The sequence below is a fragment of the Podarcis vaucheri genome, assembly GCF_965113315.1.
Source record: "Podarcis vaucheri genome assembly, chromosome: 6".
In the NCBI taxonomy this organism is placed as follows: Eukaryota; Metazoa; Chordata; class Lepidosauria; order Squamata; family Lacertidae; genus Podarcis; species Podarcis vaucheri.
The window spans coordinates 81365042-81381842 of record NC_138764.1 but is presented as its reverse complement, the minus strand read 5'-3'; the positions used below and the strand labels follow the sequence as shown (position 1 = coordinate 81381842).

Below are 16801 nucleotides of genomic sequence, written 5' to 3'. Positions count from 1 at the left end.
TGGTCGAGCGCTGAAAGTCCAATATTTTGGGCTCAGTCTACTCCTGTCGCCTCTGTTCATCCTTTCTCCGTAAGAATCTGAGCACTCGGTGGCTTTATTCTGCGGGGGCTGTTATTAATGCAGGTTGTGCAAAACGCTGCCTGTTCCGAGGAGATAAGGGCAAAGCCGTTTAACCCTTTGGACGGCAGCTTATCGCCCTGCCCTTTGCAACACGACGGCTCTCTGGCGGGGCTCGCAGGGGGATTTACCATTTCAAGAAGAAATGTCTGAGTCAGGGTGTTCTTCCCCGAACCCCTTCCAGGAATAAATACGCGAGCTCTGGATTTGTGAAAAACGTGACGTCCTCTTAAAGAGGGGGCGGGGCGGGTGGGAAACGAGGGGAAACGGCACATCTTTTTCCTTGACCTGGTTTAGGCTCCACAAAAAAGCCTCCAGCTATCTCGTGTCTAGGTACTGTACTCACAGCCCCCACCTCCCTGCTCTCTGACATACGCGGACGCGTGCGCGTCTCCCTGCTTGGGAAAGCAAAAGGGTTTGCAAGTGGGTCTTCGCCTGCCTCTCTCTCTCTCTCTCTCTCTCTCTCTCTCTCTAGCTCCATTCTGAAATTATTTGGCCATCAGATGCATACGCTCCAGACCTGCTAACCTTTGGACAAGATTCGCATCCATCACCCTCCGTGGGAATAATTATTACCGCGCGTCAGTGACGCGGTGATCCATCCGTCCGTCCGTCCGTCCGCTCGCTCGCTCCCTCGCCTCCCTCTCTCCGCTGTTTCAACCCCTCATTCCTTGTCCTCTTGCATATGGAACGATGGATCTGCAGGCAAAGATGAATCCTAGGTAACCGGCACGTTTCCCTCTCTGTCTCTGCTTCTCTATTCCTGATCCATTTCTCTCTCTCTCTCTCTCTCTCTCTCTCTCTCTCTCTCTCTCTCTCTCTCTCTCTCTCTCTCTCTCCCTAAATGCGCTCTTCCTTCTCCATCTTTCATCTATCCCTCTCTCCTTCTTTCCTTTTTAGTTCTCCCGCTCCCTCCCTCTCTTTCTATCTTTCTCTCCTCCTGACCCGCTTTTCACGGGACATTTCCAGTGAAACGCTCTCGGTGAGATCAGGACCAAACGTATGTGTGAGAGAGCGCGTGCGTGTGATTTGACGATGACGGTGACCGCGTGTCACCGAAATCCATCGACAGAAGGGACCTCTTTTGCCGGCATCGGACTACCGGAAAGTTTCGCACTCTTGCGAGGGCGGGCAGGTACAGTATGAAAAGCGGCGGGGTGGCTAGGGGGCGGTACACTCTTCTTGGGGCGTTTTTGCTAGCTGCAACCCTGTCAAGCAGGAGATCGTCTCCCTCCCGCTCTCCCTCCCTTTTGTCCATGTGTTTCTGTGTTCAAAGGGGAACCAGTTCCTCCCCGCTCCCCTCTTTTTCCTTCTCTTTTTCTCAAAAGTCTGAAATGCTCTGGCTGCAGTCCTGGGCACACTTTCCCAGAGACCCAGCCCCACCGATTCAGAGCGAACGGGAGTATCGGGCAATCGAACAAGGCGATTTACCCGCTTCTCTCCTGAAGTGCAGCCGGCAGGGGTGGCACGCGAGGCGGAATCCCCTGGAAGAGCCGCGCCGCGCCGTGGTCTTCCAGTGGAAGTCTGGCGCGCGGACTGCAGGCGCGGTATAAAGCACTCCTTGTGTCGCGTGTGTTTGGCTGTCTCTGTGTTTGTGAGTGCGTGTGTATGTGCAGGAGGAGTCCTTGAGATATCTTGAATTTTAAAGAAGTCCTGGCTCTTCCTCTGGCCGTCGACAGGCCGAGGAAAGCGCGGCAGCCGATGGACACCGGTCTAGTTTCGTGCGCCTCCGGGCGCACCGGCTTGGCCAATTTTAATCGCCGTACGAGGTCGACTGCTTCGCTGCCGAACTTGCTGAATTCCGACTCAAACCTTTCCCTCCCGGGAGGAGAGAATAATCTTCAAGGTGTTTTTTTTTTTGGGGGGGGGGGGCGTTTAAAAAGAAACCGATAAATGAAAATCTGTTCCTATCTCTCCACCCGCCCTCTCCAAGTTGTTAAGGCTATAAAGTATGCACAGAGCGATATCTAGCTACACCTTACAAACTAACGCCCATAAGAAGACAACTTTTTGAGCAATTTATCTTCGGAGGGAAATACGCCTTTGGGGCGTCGAAATGGGGCGGGGCGTCTCGTCTCCTTCCCTGACTCCTTTCCCCGCGCTGAGTTCAAAACGCGCGCGCTGAAAGATGGATTTCAGATCCCGTTGGATCCAAATAAAAGAAGAATCGTTTAGGGACTGGCACCATCCAATTTCAAACCCAGTTTGATTGGAAAGAACGCGTTAGTGATGTACCTCTCTCGTCGCTTGATTACTAGCCGCTGAACGTGTGAACTGCCTCCACTGGGACGGGGGGACCCTTGTGCATCACAACGGATATGAATGAAAACACTTGTCTGTGGGATCTGATTGGTGTGGTGTGTGTTTCACACAGGCATCTCTCTGATGATATTTATGTATTTATTTATTTGGCGCCATCAATGTGCGTGGCGCTTTGCAGATTCACAAACAAACAAAAAGGCAGTTCTCTGCCCCAGGGAGTTTACAGTATGAAAGAATGTGCAATCGGTTGTGGGAGACTCTGCGTATGTGGATTTGCTTTTGCTTTATTTTCGTTTAGGAGCGGGCTAAGGACATGATAATCTTGAAATGTGAACTCACCCCCAGATGTATTCTCAAGGGATGACAATGCGAAATCCTCTCGAATCCTTTTGAAGGCTATTAGGAGTGAGCAGTACTTCCGGATTAATTAATTCGGGAGAAACAGATTTATTAGTAAATTTGACATTTAGCTTTCCCCTTTCCCTTGTCAGCGTGGCGGTTTCCCCCCAGCAACTTTTCTGGGTGATTGCAGCCAGTTAATCTCACTGGTTTCAGAAAGCGAATCAGGTGAAATCCAAATAAACATTTCGTGTGTGTTTCGCGTGTGGATGGGGCCGGAGCAAAACCAGCAGAGGAAGACAACGATGCATCGATCCAAGCGTGCCTTTGAATGAATGCACTAATGAATAATGATTTCACAGGGACTAGATGTTTGCATCCAGCAAAGATACTGAAATGACTGCAATCCACTGAAACAACTGGGTGTTAAAAAGAGAGACCTTTGCGGATTGTTTTTAGGATGAAATGTGGCAGATTAAATGCAAGATGTAATCCTGAAACCCATTCCAGGCTATATTGTGTCTTTTCATACCGAGACGCTGGTCAGTATAGCTGTTTAAAGGACAACTATATAACTCTATTTAATTAGTGCAGGAGGCTGTACAAAATTCCGGAGGCTATGAAAGAGCTGTTGGAACGAAAAAACAGCCAGGAACCGGTTTGGTTGGACCTTGGTTTTGGGAATAGCGTTGCGAGGATGATATTGTGGGAGGTGGGATATCAGTGCACGCGAGAGCCGGGGTTCTTTGGGAGGAGGGACGAGGTTGGGGGACACCCACGTCATCAAAAACAAGAAAAGCTTAATGAAGACAATGGGGCTTCCCTCGTTTAGAATGTACGTCTCCGAGGAAGCCGGCCGACCATGACCTTTTCCAGACCAGACAAACAACAAAAAGGCTGCTCGTTGTTTGTTCTGACTCCTTTCCCTCTCATTGAGAAAATCTCTGTTACGCCTTCGGGCGCCCATGTTTTAAGAAGGTCTATTTAAAACGGCTCATATAAAATATTGCCTTTGTAATGAAAATCACAATAATGTGCAGAGCTTGCCAATTCTATCCAGATTTTTGTGTGCAGAGGGTCAGAATTTTGTTTCCTTTGCTGAGATGCAAAGCAAGCGAGCAAGATAGATAGATAGATAGATAGATAGATTCCAAAAGGGAGTTAAAATGGCATTCATTCTGGTCTGTTTAGTAGCCTAAGAAGAAGCGGTGGGTGTTCAGTTGTCTAGTTCGGTGCTCATGATATTGCTCTGGTTCTGCCCGTTAGGGTTTATCCCACACATCCCTGCTGAGGTTCATCCGGGCTCTTCAGTGTTACTTCGTATGAGAATCAGTTGTAAAACACACGACAGCGACAAACCAAACCTCCGGGGATTTTGCTTCAAAGAGATCGGCTGGATAGATATCGACAAATGGTGGGGAAAGGGTACGGAAGGTAGCAGTGTAGTGTAGCGTAGTGTAGTGGTTAGAGTGCTGTACTAGGACCTGGGAGAACAGGGTTCAAATCCTCACGGTCATAAAGCTGGCAGGGTGACCTTGAGCCGTTCATTGCCTCTCAGACTAACCTTCATCACAACGTTAGTGTGAAGATTAATTAATTCAGGAGGAGGAGGACCATGTTCTCCACCTTGAGCTCCTTCGAAAAGAAGTTAGGGTTTAAATGCAGCTACAGCAGCAACGTCTCAAGCGCTTTAAGGCTCTTTCTTTGGGTTCCAAGTAAACTTGAGTCCCAGGCAGGTGTGTGGATGCGGGCGCGCGCTGTGAGCTGGGTGACATTACCTTCCGTGTGTGTTTTCTGCAATAGAAATTAAAACCTGGCTGCGATTTGATCCTTCCTTTTTGCCAGACGCATGTTGTATGTTTCTAAATATGGAGCGAGGGGGGCGGGCAACTCCAGGGCTTGTCTTTCTCGACCTACTTGTGCAACGATATGTGATAATTCCTTCTCCAAAGCCAGGATGAAGCCTGATTTTGCTAAACAGCGGAGCTCGGCTTCGAAATTGGGGTGTGTGTGTGTAAGTATGTGTAATTTTGGCAAGAAAGGGTTCATTTTTACCTTCCTCACTCACAACACTGGCGACAGAGGCCGCTTCCTTTAGCGCAAAATAAACCCACCGATTTAAGATTTGTAGTTAGAAGCGCCATCTTTACTTGGAAGTCTTTTCTCTTTCTTTTTTCAAGCCACCACCGGGATTTGTATCTGCGCAAAAGCTCTCCGAATCGTGCTAGGAATGCCGGCTCTTTTGAACACCAGACAAGGTAACATAGTTGGGCTACGATTTCCTGCGACTATAATAAACCTCTTTCGAGAAACGTCACAGCCTTGTTCGTCCTCCTTTCCTCCAGCTTCCTTCTGGTTTTACAATGTGATTTCGATCCGCTGCAAAATAAAATTCGGGAACGATTCGGATCACGCAAAGGAAACAGCAAATAAAATTCAGAAAGAGCATTACGTCAGTACTACAGGCGAGATGCTATTTTAGGAACATTTAACAGCCACATTAAATGAAGAGTGGTGGGACAGCGGGGTGGGGGAGTCGGACCAATCAAACGGGAAACCAGAGTTTGCTGAACAACACGACTTTGTAAAAGTGCTTGGCTGGGAACGACATTTCCCTTTCCCTTCCCTGTAAGCTAGCAAATCGGCGAAGCTTGCTGCCTCATTCTAAATGTGCTAGGGGCTCTCTAAACATCGGGCAAAAAGAAATGGCGTCTCAGTTTTTCATCTTATGGTATCAGATTACCAGGTAATAAAATTATTAGACCATCGTTTGTGGTTCCCAAAGAGGAACATATTTGTAGATCTAACAGACATAGCGAAAAGAAATGAATTAGGTATATGAACGTGAAGGCTTCCCTTGTATCTATTCTGTAATAGCAACAGGCTTTTTGAAAAACAAACAAATCTATTCAATTTGGGGGTTTACACTCTCTTTACACGTCATAGAAGCAAAAGGATGAGCAGGTGCCATCCTACGCTTGTCGACTACGAATGAAGTCCTATGGAATTCAATGGGCCTTGAAACTAGTTATAGCATTGCAGCGAAAATCTCCCTGTCTCTCCTTCTCTGTGCGTAACAAATTCTCCATCTTTTTAGGCCTGACTTTCTGTCCTTACTCCCCGTACCTCTTGCCTCACGTTTTGGCACTGTTAATCTGCAGGGGGTGGGATGTGTGTGTGCCTGTGCAAGTGGGGGGGGGGGCGCGGCGGAGCGAGAAAGATGATCCACAAATATTGGGCGGAGGGAGAGATAAATTTGTCCAGCGAGTTGGGAAGATCCTTTCCCTAGCAATATCCATCATGGATATGATTGCCTTTTGTTGGTGGGTGAAGGTGGGCGGCGGGAGGGGGGGGAGAGAAGAGGGGCTCCCTAGACTGGGTTTTGTGGCATTCTGAGAATCAGGCTTGGAACGGAACAGAAACACCATGTAGAATTTAAATCGTGTCCCCCTCCTTTCCATCCGCAGTGTTTCTGAGGCGTGGGTGTTGCTGTTGGAGTAGGAAAAGGGGTGGGGGGAGTAGATTTTGGTGGGGACTTGCAGTACCTCCCCCAGAAATGCAGCAAACCTTTCCTCATCCCGCTGCCCCCCTCCCCTTCCTCCTGATAGATGAACGCGTGGGGATGGATACGTGTTGTGCACAGCAAAAGGCTTGCGTTGGCAATCTGGTGATCATCGCACGTCCCTCTTCTTCTCTCTCTTTCCCTTTCTCTCTCTCTCCCTTCGTCCCTCCCTCCCCCCACCCCCAGGCTTCTCTGCATTGCATTGGCACCGCTAAGGCTGGAGAGACAACCCACCCGCCTCTCTCCTGCTTAGGAGGAAGAAGAAGAAGAGGGGGGAGGAGGCTGGGGGAGAGAGGAAGACGAGGAGATTTCTTGGGAGAGGCGAGCCGGGCATCCAAGCAGCAGACATCCCCACGACCACCCCGCAGCCCTGCCTGCCCTGCCCTCCCCTCATGCACCAGGTAGAAGGCGACAGGCTCATATGGAGGCGCCAAGGTGGACCCTCTGAGTGGTGTCATGGTCCAAGGGACACTGCGGAGGAGGAGAAGGTCCAATTCCATCCGGGAGTGGAGATAGCGCCCTGCTAAAACGCATCGCCACCGTCGGCAAGAGCGCACGAGTGGAGCCTGGATCGTGCTTGGCGCAGAATTCCACCGACCTTTTTTTTAAAAAAATTAAACTTAAAATTTTCAACTCCCCCTACTTTTTAGGAGCGTGTTAATTCTCTCCCCGCCCCCAACACACACTCACTCACTCACTCTCACACACACACCCGATTGAGGCGCAGCCAGAGCCAGCATCATGGCGACGCTAATCCGCAGCAAGATCTCCAATGTGGCCACCTCGGTTTCGAACAAGTCTCAGGCCAAAGTCAGCGGGGTGTTCGCCCGCTTGGGCTTCCAGGCGGCGACGGACGAGGAGGCGGTGGGCTTCGTGCACTGCGATGACCTGGACTACGAGCACCGGCAAGGGCTGCAGATGGACATCTTGAAATCCGAGGGCAGCGAGGAAGGAGGGGAGCCGCCCTTGGAAGGGGACATCCACTACCAGCGGGACGGCACCGGGCCCCTGCCTCCGTCCGCCTCCAAGGACGAAGGCGTCTGCTCCGAGCTGTCCGGCCAAGGGAAGCCCAGGATCACAGCCTGGGAAGCCGGCTGGAATGTCACCAACGCCATCCAGGTAACGCAACTCCCCCCCCCCCAATTCCATTGCTCTTCATTCGGCGGGGCGGGGTCCTGGCTCCCTTGGAACCGGCGGCAGAGCCTGGCCACTGCCTTGCAGAAAGCCAGGACGCCCTCCTTTCCCCCCTTCCTAGGGGCCCGTGCGCATCATGGTTCGCCCTGGAGCGAATTCCGTCGCAGATGCGGCTCAGCTGCGCCCTGCCCTCACGCTCCCTGCCCTCATAGGACCTTAGAGGCGGTGGAGGAACCTCCAACAGACCACCTAGGGCAAAGCACTTCTCCTAGGAACGTGTGGACTTCCGAGACCACGTCGCACATGGGTGATGGCACATAACATAACTGGGGCCGGGACATTAAAAGATGAGGGGTTAAGTCGCGATTCGGGAGCACATACTTAAGATCGCATCGCACGCATCAACAGCCAACAACTTCTCTTTTTAGGTCAGTTAAAAGAATGGCCAAAGAATTCTCTCCCCACTTCAGTCTCTCTCTCCGTCCTTCTCTTTTTTCTCTCTCTTCCCTCCTCCCTCTCCCCACCTCAATTCGGTCCATCTTATTCCTGCAGTGATGATGTTAATCCATGTTTCTCATGTTGAGAAATCAAAGCGCAGACATTGTTACGGAACACAAAAGACTGTGGTGTCGGGTATGCACCTCGAAATCCGAATGGCCCTTCTGTCTCTTCTTTCTTTCCTCCTCAATTCGGTGTTTTTTTGTTTTGTTTTGGTGCATAGCACCGCTTCTGGCTCGACTCTGCACCTCGACATAACCAAGGCAACAGATGGTCCAAACAGGAGAGCCTGTTCCCTCCTCCCCTAGGCGTTTCAGAGTCTGTATTAATTTTCCTCTGCCCATTCAGCTAATAAAAAGAGAAAGCCGCGCATTTGGAATGTGACTCGCCTAAGGAGTAAATGGAAAAACACACAGAGACACTATATATTAACGTCTTTTTGCATCGTAGTACTTAAACTGACGGTTCCTGGTTTTAATCTCTCAAACCAAACTGCACAATCTCACTGAGTCCCCCTCCCCCGCCCCCACTTTCCTTTAAAGAGTTAATTTTGTGTGTTCAAAAGTGCAGGTGCATAAAGTCGAATTAACGAATGTTTCATTGCAGAATCGCATATTTGGGAGGGGGGAGGAGAGGAAAGGAATCGTTCTGATCCTCAGATTATAACTCCAAGCAGTTTGAAACACCAAAACTTTATTATTGTTTCTGATATTGCACCAGGGACTATGTACAATTTACTTATTTATTTTAAAAGAGCAGCAATTTGAGCCAGCTGCTTACAGTCTTAACAAGATAAGATACAAAGGGGAAGGGGAAGAGTTAAGAATATTTGTGTTCGCTACTGATTCAAAACACATCCTTTCAATTTTCAAAGAAGGGAATGAATTTGAGAGCTGCCAGCCACTTCTTTGTGTGAGATATTTTCAAGATTGCTTCAATGCTTTGGATCTTAAAAAACAAAAACCCAGTCAAAGGAAAAAGGGTCAATAGCAATTTAAAGAAATGCAGTGAATCCAATGCATTCTCACCTAGAGGTAAATCCTATGGTGTTCAATGGGGCTTACTTGCTTGCAAGTGTGTTAGGGATTGCAGTCTTAATGTGAGTTTAAAGAAACAAAAAAACACTGCAAGCAAGGACGATGATTTATTGAAATTTATTCCACGACATTTTGGATTACTTAACTGTTTTTTTTAAAAAGTTTTTAAATATTTAACTATTTATGCTTCCCCCCCTCCAAAGCATACAACTTTTTCTTTTTTAAAAAGAAAGAAACCACAGAATTTAAATGACAGAATCCCCACCACCGCCACCTTAAATAAAGGTTCTGTGATTACATTCAAACATTTAAGAGTTATTACATGCAGAAAAGTGAAGTATGCTATTTCTTTCTGGGGTCTGTCCTGATTTTTATTTCATTCTATGGAAGATTGGAGGGGTGGGGGTGGGTAACAGGCCCTTGCATTTTGTTTCTGTCCCTTCCACCTCCACCCCGAGTTGTCACGTGCTAAGTAAAACTGAGCAACACAGTCTCCATTTTGTCTCTTTTTAGGGGATGTTTGTCCTTGGCCTGCCCTATGCTATACTCCATGGTGGATACCTAGGACTCTTTTTAATTATTTTTGCAGCAGTGGTTTGCTGCTACACTGGGAAAATCCTCATTGCCTGTCTTTATGAAGAGAACGAAGATGGGGAGATAGTCAGGGTGAGAGACTCCTATGTGGACATTGCGAATGCTTGCTGTGCTCCCAGGTTCCCCTCGCTTGGGGGCAGGATTGTGAATGTGGCTCAGATCATAGAGTTGGTCATGACCTGCATCCTCTATGTGGTGGTCAGTGGCAACCTGATGTACAACAGCTTCCCAACCTTGCCAGTCTCTCAGAAATCATGGTCCATCATTGCCACAGCTGTGCTTCTCCCTTGTGCTTTCTTGAAGAACCTCAAGGCTGTCTCCAAGTTCAGCTTGCTCTGCACCTTGGCCCATTTTGTGATCAACATTTTAGTCATCGCCTACTGCCTCTCCAGAGCCCGTGACTGGGCATGGGACAAAGTCAAGTTTTACATTGACGTGAAGAAGTTCCCCATCTCCATCGGCATCATTGTCTTCAGCTACACCTCTCAGATCTTTCTGCCTTCCTTAGAAGGGAACATGCAGAACCCTAAGGAGTTCCACTGCATGATGAACTGGACTCACATAGCTGCTTGCATCCTGAAGGGACTCTTTGCCTTGGTTGCCTACCTGACTTGGGCCGACGAGACAAAGGAAGTCATCACAGATAACTTGCCATCCACCATTAGGGCCGTCGTCAACCTTTTCTTGGTGGCCAAAGCTTTGCTGTCCTACCCATTGCCGTTCTTTGCAGCTGTGGAGGTCCTGGAGAGATCCCTCTTCCAAGATGGAGCCAGGGCCTTCTTCCCTAATTGCTATGGAGGTGATGGCAGGATCAAATCCTGGGGACTCACCCTCAGGTGTGCCCTTGTAGTTTTTACCTTGTTGATGGCCATTTATGTCCCTCATTTTGCCCTCCTGATGGGCCTGACCGGGAGCCTCACAGGTGCAGGCCTCTGTTTCCTCCTCCCCAGCCTCTTCCACCTCAAGCTCTTGTGGAGGAAGCTCTTCTGGCACCATGTCTTCTTTGATGTGGCCATTTTTGTAATAGGGGGTATATGCAGTGTGTCTGGGTTCATTCACTCTTTAGAAGGCCTCATCGAGGCTTATAGCACCAATACAGAAGACTAAAGGATGAGTTGAGCTGGTTGCACTTAAAGGGAGGGATTGCGAGAGAATCACACAGAACATCCACATAGTCAAATGATTATGCATCCTCATCAAAGGAGAAATGTTGTTCTTTCTTTTTTTGTTTTAGTTAAGTACACCCAAGAAATTCTATCACAGAACGTTAAGCAAAGTTTCCAGATCAAACGCTTAGCCCAGCAGACTTTTTAAATAAACTTAAGAAGACTCATATATATATATATATTTAGATATTATCAGAGAGAAAATATTTGAAATATTTCCTTGTCCTGTTCATTCACTAGTCTAAAAACTCTTATCTTTATAAGGAAGATGAAATTCTGTATTTGGAAATAATGAGAGGTTTGCTGGTAATATTTCTGCAAGTATTATGCAATTCAGTCTTGTTTTTTTTTAAAAAATGAAAGGCACCCAAGTCTCTTGGGATCCTTGTGGTGGGACACTGGGCAACATAATGACCTGATGAAACTTAATGCAAGATTTAGATTGTATGAGCAACTAGTTGAAATGGTTTCAGTGACCAATGACGAGCCACAAAAGCTGTAGTGTTTACATTGTATATTAAAACAACTAGTAAGGACTGCTTAATACTTCCATACCAACTCATGTCCAATACCAGCGCTTCCCATTTTGACCTTCCTTGACCTCCATCTGAGATCAGAGATTTGGGAGTTCAGTTCTGGATTGGGTCATTTTTATTTCTAAATTGCAAAATAAAATAAAATCAAGTTGTTTGATTTGAAAAAAAGTATTCTGGAAATGAAACAAAACACACACAAAAAAACCATTCTGTGCAACTACCAGATCTGTGGAGCTGTTTCCAATGTATGTGTGGTGTAATTGTGGTAAAAAAGATGAAAAATGTATATCAGAAAATCTATCTTTAACATATAATGTGGTACATAAATATATCAAACAATAAAGAGAAACCATAAAAACTTTGGCTGGCATGGTTTGTTCTAGGGACTGTAATCTGGGAGCACACTGGGCTGCATCCAGACTGAGACTGCAGTCCTAACCGTGGCTACTCAGAAATAAGCTCCATTAAATTCAATGGGGCTCATTCCCAGGTAATTGAGGTTATTATTGTAGCCAAGGCTGCTGTCACTTACCTGGGAATAAGTCTCATTGCATACAATAGGACTTCCAAATAGACATGGTTAGGATTGCTCTGTTGTGTATCTGAACTTAAGTTCCATTGAAATCAATGGGACAAGCTGGTCATTACAACTAACTTGGTATGAACGATAGCACCCTACTGTGCTCAAACCTAGCATTTCACAAACATTATCTAATGGCAACAAGCCATTAAGGTAGGTCAGTATCAGTACATTATTACAGATCTGGGGAAGAGGCTGTGAGACAAGGACTTGTCTAAGATTGCAATCCTCAATGGGACCTTCCTCTGAGTAGGATTGTGCTGTTAAGTATGTAGTGGGGTCATGACAGGTACAAGGTTTGACTTGGCAGCTCCTTGACTCATGTGGCACATACCGTAATGTGATTTCTATGGGACCAACTCCTTGTGCACAGAATTATGGTCCAAGTTTCTTCTCTGCTATGTTACATTAGCTGTCCTCTAACCAATACAAGGGACGCGGGTGGCGCTGTGGGTTAAAGCCTCAGCGCCTAGGGCTTGCCGATCGAAAGGTTGGCGGTTCGAATCCCCGCGGCGGGGTGCGCTCCCGCTGCTCGTCCCAGCGCCTGCCAACCTAGCAGTTCGAAAGCACCCCCGGGGGCAAGTAGATAAATAGGTACCGCTTACCAGCGGGAAGGTAAACGGCGTTCCGTGTGCGGCTCTGGCTCGCCAGAGCAGCGTTGTCACGCTGGCCACGTGACCCGGAAGTGTCTCCGGACAGCGCTGGCCCCCGGCCAATAGATGTGAGATGGGCGCACAAACCCCAGAGTCTGTCAAGACTGGCCCGTTCGGGCAGGGGTACCTTTACCTTTACCTTTAACCAATACAAAGTCTATCATTTGTGATCGAGCCAATGCACAATGAGGATTATCTTTTAGGATACAGTTGCCTTGGCCCCTCCCATCTCAGTTTATTTGAGTATGGCTCAGGAAGGGAGACTATAATAAGGTTTGGGTGTGTGCCTCTGAATTTTGCTGATTGTGTCTCTGCGTCTTCAGTTCCTCAACCCATTAATAATTTTTGCTGTTATTTAATTCATACACCATTTTTAATGTACAAAGTGTTTCTTTCCATAGCATATCTGCGCAACTGCAGCATGCCAAAAGTGACCAGTATTATCATTTTACAGATGGGAAGTTGAGGCTGAGCTCAGCTTTTACTGAGATGGGAAGTAAACCCCAGAATCTGACAAGTCTAAAAAGCTAAATACACATTCAGAACCATCCTATGGTACAACTCTTTCTGGACTGTACCTTTTCAGATTATGGGTAGGGGGAAATCACATGAATGAGTTTTCCCCCATATAAAATAATCCTTCCTGTGTGTAGTAAGATAGCATGTAAGGGTGAAGATTACAAAATGTAGTCTTTTTTTCTGATATTCTAGGTTATTTTTCCACAGTTCTTTTAAATAGAGTAATTAAAACACACTTTTCGAAGTGAGACAGTCCTGACAGGGCCATGCCATATTATAACTGAATGTGTAGCTGGACTTGTATGGTGCAGAACTGAAATGAAACAGTGAGGAAATTTCTCATTTACAGTATATGTTTTCATTCCCCCACCCTCCCTGCCTTGTTATTCAAATCCTCAAATATCAAATTTGCATATCAATATTTGAAAAATCTGAAAAGCTCATCTTGATATCTGAATTTTCAACTTCTTATCTGGGATTTGGGTTATTTGTAGCTTTTCAGTGTAATTATAGCTTTGGTGGCAAAAGCTGATGTTCAGCAAAGAAGAGATATTTTATATATTTCCTTGCTCTTAAATGTATTCTGAAGAATTAGATTTGTGTAGTATTTTAAACTCTTTTATGTATCTGATGAGGAAGAAAATTATGCCAGTGATTTCTTAAATGTGATTTACCAAATATTCCAATATTTGAATTAGTGGCAATTTTGAAATTTGTCAGATTTAAGCAAATTTGTCATTCAATTATAAGTAATACATGCAGTTCCTGGATATTGAAATTCTTGCCAGATTCCATCCACTGCAGTAGGAAAGAAAGTATTTTATTCAAGCCTATAGAGGGCAAGATGTTGGTGCTCACATTTCCTTTAAAGAATGTATCATCCTAGTTCTAAACTGTTATTGTGCTGTTACTGGAGGCAGCATAAAACGTCAGAAGTGAACAGTCTCTTTTTAAAAACAATCTTCTTACCCACCCATCTATTTCCCCTTATCTTAACTGGCTGCGTTTCATTGTATTAATTTTGGAATTAGGAAATTCCAAATAGCGCCTCCTTGTGGGCAGATAAGGTTTATTTTTCCCAGTACTCCAAGCGAACAGCATTGTCTGAAGCTTCTAGAATATCGAATGCTTTGAGATCTTGTATAACAGAGCAATCGTCGAAGTAATAAGCTGCTTCGCAAAGCATTCTACATAGAAATAATCTAGGAATATGTGTAACGGGTGGGAAATGTTTTAATATTTTCTCTTCCGTTTTTCGTAAATAATCCATTTCAAAGAGAGCACAATATCTCATATATATCTAATATTAACTCCTGCAATTTTCTAGCAAAGAAGCAAGACAGAATTTTCTCCTTGAAAGGGAAAAGGACAGAAATATAATTTATGTCGTCGTTTGCATTGCTCATCTGTCTATCTGAAATACGCGAATGGCCAAACTGAAGCAGCTTTACTGTATGTATCTAATATATGCCGCAACAACAAGTATGCAATCCTATGCATACTTTCCTTGGAGTAAGGCCCAGTGGATACAGTGGGACTTACTTCCGAGTAAACATGCATAGGCTAGTGTTGTTTATTAGTGTCGCATATATTTTAGATTCCATTATGTTACACGTTTTTGTTTTTTGTTTTTAAAAATACTGTATTATAATTCATTCACATGGCTTTTAAGTCAGAGGAAGGAAAATGAGCTATAATCTTCCCCCGCACAACGTCACACTGTGACGCAGAATTGCATCATCATTTCTTTCCCAGGTCTGCAGCTGATGAATTTATTTTTTATTTTCTGCCGGAGGCGACATCTCTAGTTCCAGGCGTAATAATCATAAACAGCACCATGGAATAATCGTAAGTGATGTTGAAATGTAATTCGGATAAACAGGAACATGATTTTATTCGCTTGTGTTACTTCGTAAAACAGGGAAAACCGTTCTCTACTGAAAGGTAGACACCTTCCAAATTAATAAAGCCTATGAAAAATTTAAGGGCGAGGATACTGGCTAGTCGTTTTTTTAGACAGGTAAGTAAAATGTTATGAAAAATGAGTCCTGAAGTACCCTCGACCCCGGAGATGAGAGTTTGCCTTTTATTCTAACTACCCAGAGCCAAGAACTGGGCACTCCATCAGCGCAATTAACACAGAATTATCGGGCCATTGATTCTTCTCGTAGATTTAATTCTCAGATCCACTTACATTAACGGCACGATCGTAGCCATGCGATCTTGTTCATGGGAAGGAAAGCCGCGCGGTGATGCAGCCAGGAATGAATGCGCTCTTCGGCACTCGCGCGCAGTTCAAGCCTTTTCGCGGCAGCTGATGGGGATTAATTTTTTTAAGAAACCACTGATGTTGAGAACGCCTACGCAGAAAGTTCCACTGAGTCCAGTGGGTCCTACTCCTAGATCAGTGGGGATAGGGTTAAACTAAGTCAGGCCAGTCAATTAGACACAGGTCTCCGGAAAGGAAATCTGGATGAGAATCGAATGGCCCTTTCCTGAGCATCTATGCGCGCACGTGTTCGGGTTAGGAAAGCGTGTTCTTCTTGCGGAGTTTTCTGTTTGCCAATAGGTCTGCAATGCAGGAGAGGGAGAGGGAGAGGGAGAGGGAGAGATTCGTCCGCAGAAGACGGCGAGGAAGGGGAAGAACTGGGTTACGAAAAAAGAAGGCAAAGGGAAAGAACCAAGAGGCAGCGAGAAGGTGAATCACCGCAGCGCAGACCCCTTCCTGAAGGGACCCTGAAAGCGCCTCAAGATCACCCCGCAGGTTATTAAATCGGCTAAGCCCTCAATTGGAGATCGTGGGGACGTTTAGCCGCAGAAGTCCACGGTAGGGCAGTGGCTCCGCGGTAGGGCGTCTGCTTTGCGCGTAGGTTAGTCCCCGGCATCTCCGGGTAGGCCTGGGGAGAAGGTGCCCTTTCTGAAACCCTGGCGACCCGTTGCCAGCCAGCGGAGACAGCCTTCAGCTTATCTGGACGGTCTGGACCCATGATGGTCTGATTTGGTATATGAGACCCCTTCCACCGCCAGACTCCCAATGCACCGCTCATGTGGCCAGCTTGGTTGCCTGCAGGGAAGTGCCCGCTTAGAAAGCGTTAATAATATAGTAAGCTTCATTTAGGGAACACGAGCCCTCAAGCGAACGAAGCCTCCCCAACCTAAGAGCTGGCGATCGCGCGCGCGCGTCAAATTGAGCGGTTTAGAAGCCCTTCCTTTTATATCTGAAGCCACCCAGCCGGTTCCTTTTGCTCGTTGTTGTGCTTTTTTTGTTTCTGCGTTTGAGGGGATGTTAAGGCGTTTGTAGAGACCTATTGGATGACTTGACTGACAGCCCTTTTTTCCTCTTGCCCTCCCCAATATTTTTTATTTTTATTTTACATCTAGCCCAATAGAGAATTCTTTTTTTGCATATAAATTTTATTAAGTTTTATGTTTTACAGTTTAAAATACTCATTTTCCATCCTGAAGATATCAATGACTTCCCTTCTTTTCCATGGTTCATTTTACATTTCATAAATTTAACATATTTTACAAAAAACCATACCATTCAGTACTCCATCACTGCTTCCATCAAAACTTGTTTACACTGTTGAATTTATCTTAATGCTGCCAGAGTTTTCAGCTGTACACAATTATTTCCCATATATTCAATAAATGTTTTCCAATTTTCTTTAAATGGATGTTCTTCTTGTTCTCTTATTCTATATGTTAAGTCTGTGAGTTGTGCATATTCTGTCAACTTAAGTTGCATTCTTCTTTAGTTGGGACCTCGCTCGTTTTCCATTTTTGGGCTAACGAAACACAGGC

At 46.1% G+C, this 16801-nt stretch overlaps 1 protein-coding gene and 1 long non-coding RNA gene across 6 annotated transcripts; one reads left to right on the top strand and one right to left on the bottom strand.

Moving 5' to 3' along the window:
- The first annotated feature begins 580 nt into the window (after positions 1–580).
- Positions 581–11603, top strand: SLC32A1 (solute carrier family 32 member 1). 5 transcript variants are annotated; one of them, XM_082225385.1, is made up of 4 exons: positions 581–839; positions 4899–4976; positions 6467–7399; positions 9463–11603. In XM_082225385.1, exons 3-4 carry the CDS (start codon positions 7022–7024, stop codon positions 10648–10650), a joined length of 1566 nt encoding a protein of 521 aa, XP_082081511.1. In that variant the 5' UTR covers positions 581–839; positions 4899–4976; positions 6467–7021; the 3' UTR covers positions 10651–11603. The 5 variants fall into 5 exon arrangements, with proteins under 5 accessions (XP_082081511.1, XP_082081513.1, XP_082081514.1 ...); XM_082225384.1 differs by lacking the exon at positions 581–839 and adding an exon at positions 1159–1257; XM_082225387.1 differs by lacking the exon at positions 4899–4976.
- Positions 11049–16574, bottom strand: LOC309533805. The gene is made up of 2 exons (XR_014220478.1): positions 12618–16574; positions 11049–12242 (listed from the first exon to the last, which is right to left on the bottom strand). It is a non-coding gene; the product is annotated as an uncharacterized lncRNA (long non-coding RNA).
- Positions 16575–16801: the final 227 nt, after the last annotated feature.